Below are 2135 nucleotides of genomic sequence, written 5' to 3' on the forward strand. Positions count from 1 at the left end.
AAAAAAAAAAAAAAAAAGAAGAAGAAGAAGAAGAAGAAGAAGAAGAAGAAGAAGAAGAAGAAGAAGAAGAAGAAGAGGAAGAAAGAAGCGAATAAGAGGCCTTCCCAAGGGTCAAGGCCTGACTGGTAAACGGAGAAGAGCCGTGAGCCCCCAGCTATGCTCTGGGCAGAGGCAAAGGACAGTGCGGCCCACCCCAGGGCCCTCCTCACCTGCATCAGTGCCTGTATGCCCTCTTCCAGGTCCTTCAGTTTCTCGTAGACGCGGTCTGAGGTTCCGAACATCAGGCTGTTGGTGAAGATCCTGCTAAGGAACTGCACAGGCCCCAACCATGACTGGATGAGCAGCAGCGAGAAACGAAGCAATTCCATGTCCTAAGAAGAAAGGGCTGGGTGGAGTATATTGCCTAGTGACCGCTGCCTGGGACTTCAAGGTTACCCCAGCTTCAGAGAGAAGGAAAGGGTCCCTGGCCTGGGGTGCAGTTAGGGTTACTTGGCGGGAAGAGAGAATTTGTGCAGACAAAGCCTGAGTGGTCACTCACGGATCTCTGTTGGGCCTCCTCCTTGCCTGTGGGGGCTGGGATGGTCTCAGAGAAGCAGAAAGCAGCTTGGGCATTCTGAATGGAATAGCGCTGTCCCTCGGGAATGTAGGCACGCTCCTGAAGGGAGAGCAGTCACGGAGGGTGAGCCTGGAGCCCCCTGTCATCGCTACCTTATGGAGGACCCACTCCGTGTCTGTTCATCTTGACGCCATTGGCTTAAGATCCCTGACCCCTCCCTCTGTTTCCCTTTGTGACTTCCCATGGTCTGAGGGCAAGGGTCTGCCCCCTTGCTGTTCCCACAGTCAGGCAGGCACCATTGCTGGGGAACTTACAAACTCTTTGTAGGTGTCAGCAGCCAGCTGGTGCAGATGCTGGGCCCGGAGCACAGCATTGGCAAACAGACTGGACAAGGGCATGGCAGGAAAGGCACCAGCCTCCTGAGGCCAGAGCAAGCAGAGCAGGGTGAAGGTGAGGAGCCAGGAGGACCGAGAGTCTAGAGAGAGACGGGAAAAGACTGAGAGCGATGGCCTAGGTCCCATAGGGACCCAGAGTGTTTCCAACATGGGCAGAAGTTGGGCTGCACTCACGTTCGAAGCCTCAAACCCATCTCCAGGACCCCATGGTCCATACCACACCTGGCAGGATTTAAGGATGCTTACCTGCAGCCATTGCCATTCAGTGGTCTGTCCACAGGACCCTGAGCTGTTTGGGATCTGGGACTTGGTCCCTTGCATGCCCCTTTTATACCCTACTTGTTTTCCCCGATCCCAAGGCCCCTGCCTTTTCCCTATACATTTATTCATGGACCAGGGCCACTGACAGCTTGTACTGATGGATAATTTAGAGGGCTCCTCCCACTCACCATGTTCCCACTCCTCTCCTGCGGTCATGTCCCCAAGCTTATCTTTCCATCGCTACCTTTGTCAGGTTTGTGAGCATTGGTTATGCAAACTCTCAGCTACAGAGACCACCCAACGTGTCCTTAGGAGAGCATCCTGAGTCCAGGGGATGGATTGCTGTTGTCTGCTCCCTGGGATGAGGGGCAACAGAGACCTTCCAAAAAAGGCATTGTCCCCATCAATGTTTCTTTTAAAATTGGATGTGTGTGTGTGTGTGTGTGTGTGTGTGTGTGTGTGTGTGTGTGCTGAAGTGTGTGTATGTAGGAATCAGAAGATAACTTGGGAATTGATGCTGTCTTTCCATCATGTGGGTCCCAGGGATTGACCTCAGGTACTCAGGCTTGGCTGCAGGTGCCTTTACCTCCTGAACCATTTTTCTGGCCTTGTTCTGTCCTTTTCTTCTTGAACGTATGTCCCTAAACCCACAACTACAAAAACTACATGAGCTGGGTTTATAGAGATGATTTCCATGCTAAGAGAGCTTGCTGTTGTACCTGAGGACCTAAGAGACTCACAACAACGTGTAACTCCAGCTCTAGGGGATCTGATGCCCTCTTCTGGCCTCCAAGAACACACACGTGTGGCACAGGCTCATACACATACATATCAATAAAAATAAAATTAACCTTTAAAAAAGGAGAGGTGGTGGTGTACACCTTTAATCCCAGCACTTGGGAGGCAGAGGCGGGCAGATCTCT

General features: G+C 51.9%; 1 protein-coding gene across 1 annotated transcript in view; it reads right to left on the reverse strand.

The window, feature by feature from the left end:
* The window catches only part of Gh1 (growth hormone 1), a 1909-nt gene extending 637 nt beyond the window's left edge, over positions 1–1272 (reverse strand). Inside the window, exons 1-3 of the mRNA XM_026780072.1 lie at positions 871–1272; positions 539–655; positions 210–371 (exon numbers count right to left, since the gene is read on the reverse strand). Of these exons, the coding sequence (XP_026635873.1) occupies positions 210–371; positions 539–655; positions 871–1272 (681 nt within the window). The remainder of the gene's footprint in view (positions 1–209; positions 372–538; positions 656–870) is intronic.
* Positions 1273–2135: the final 863 nt, after the last annotated feature.

Source organism: Microtus ochrogaster, chromosome 7 (assembly GCF_000317375.1).
Source record: "Microtus ochrogaster isolate Prairie Vole_2 chromosome 7, MicOch1.0, whole genome shotgun sequence".
Taxonomy (NCBI): Eukaryota; Metazoa; Chordata; class Mammalia; order Rodentia; family Cricetidae; genus Microtus; species Microtus ochrogaster.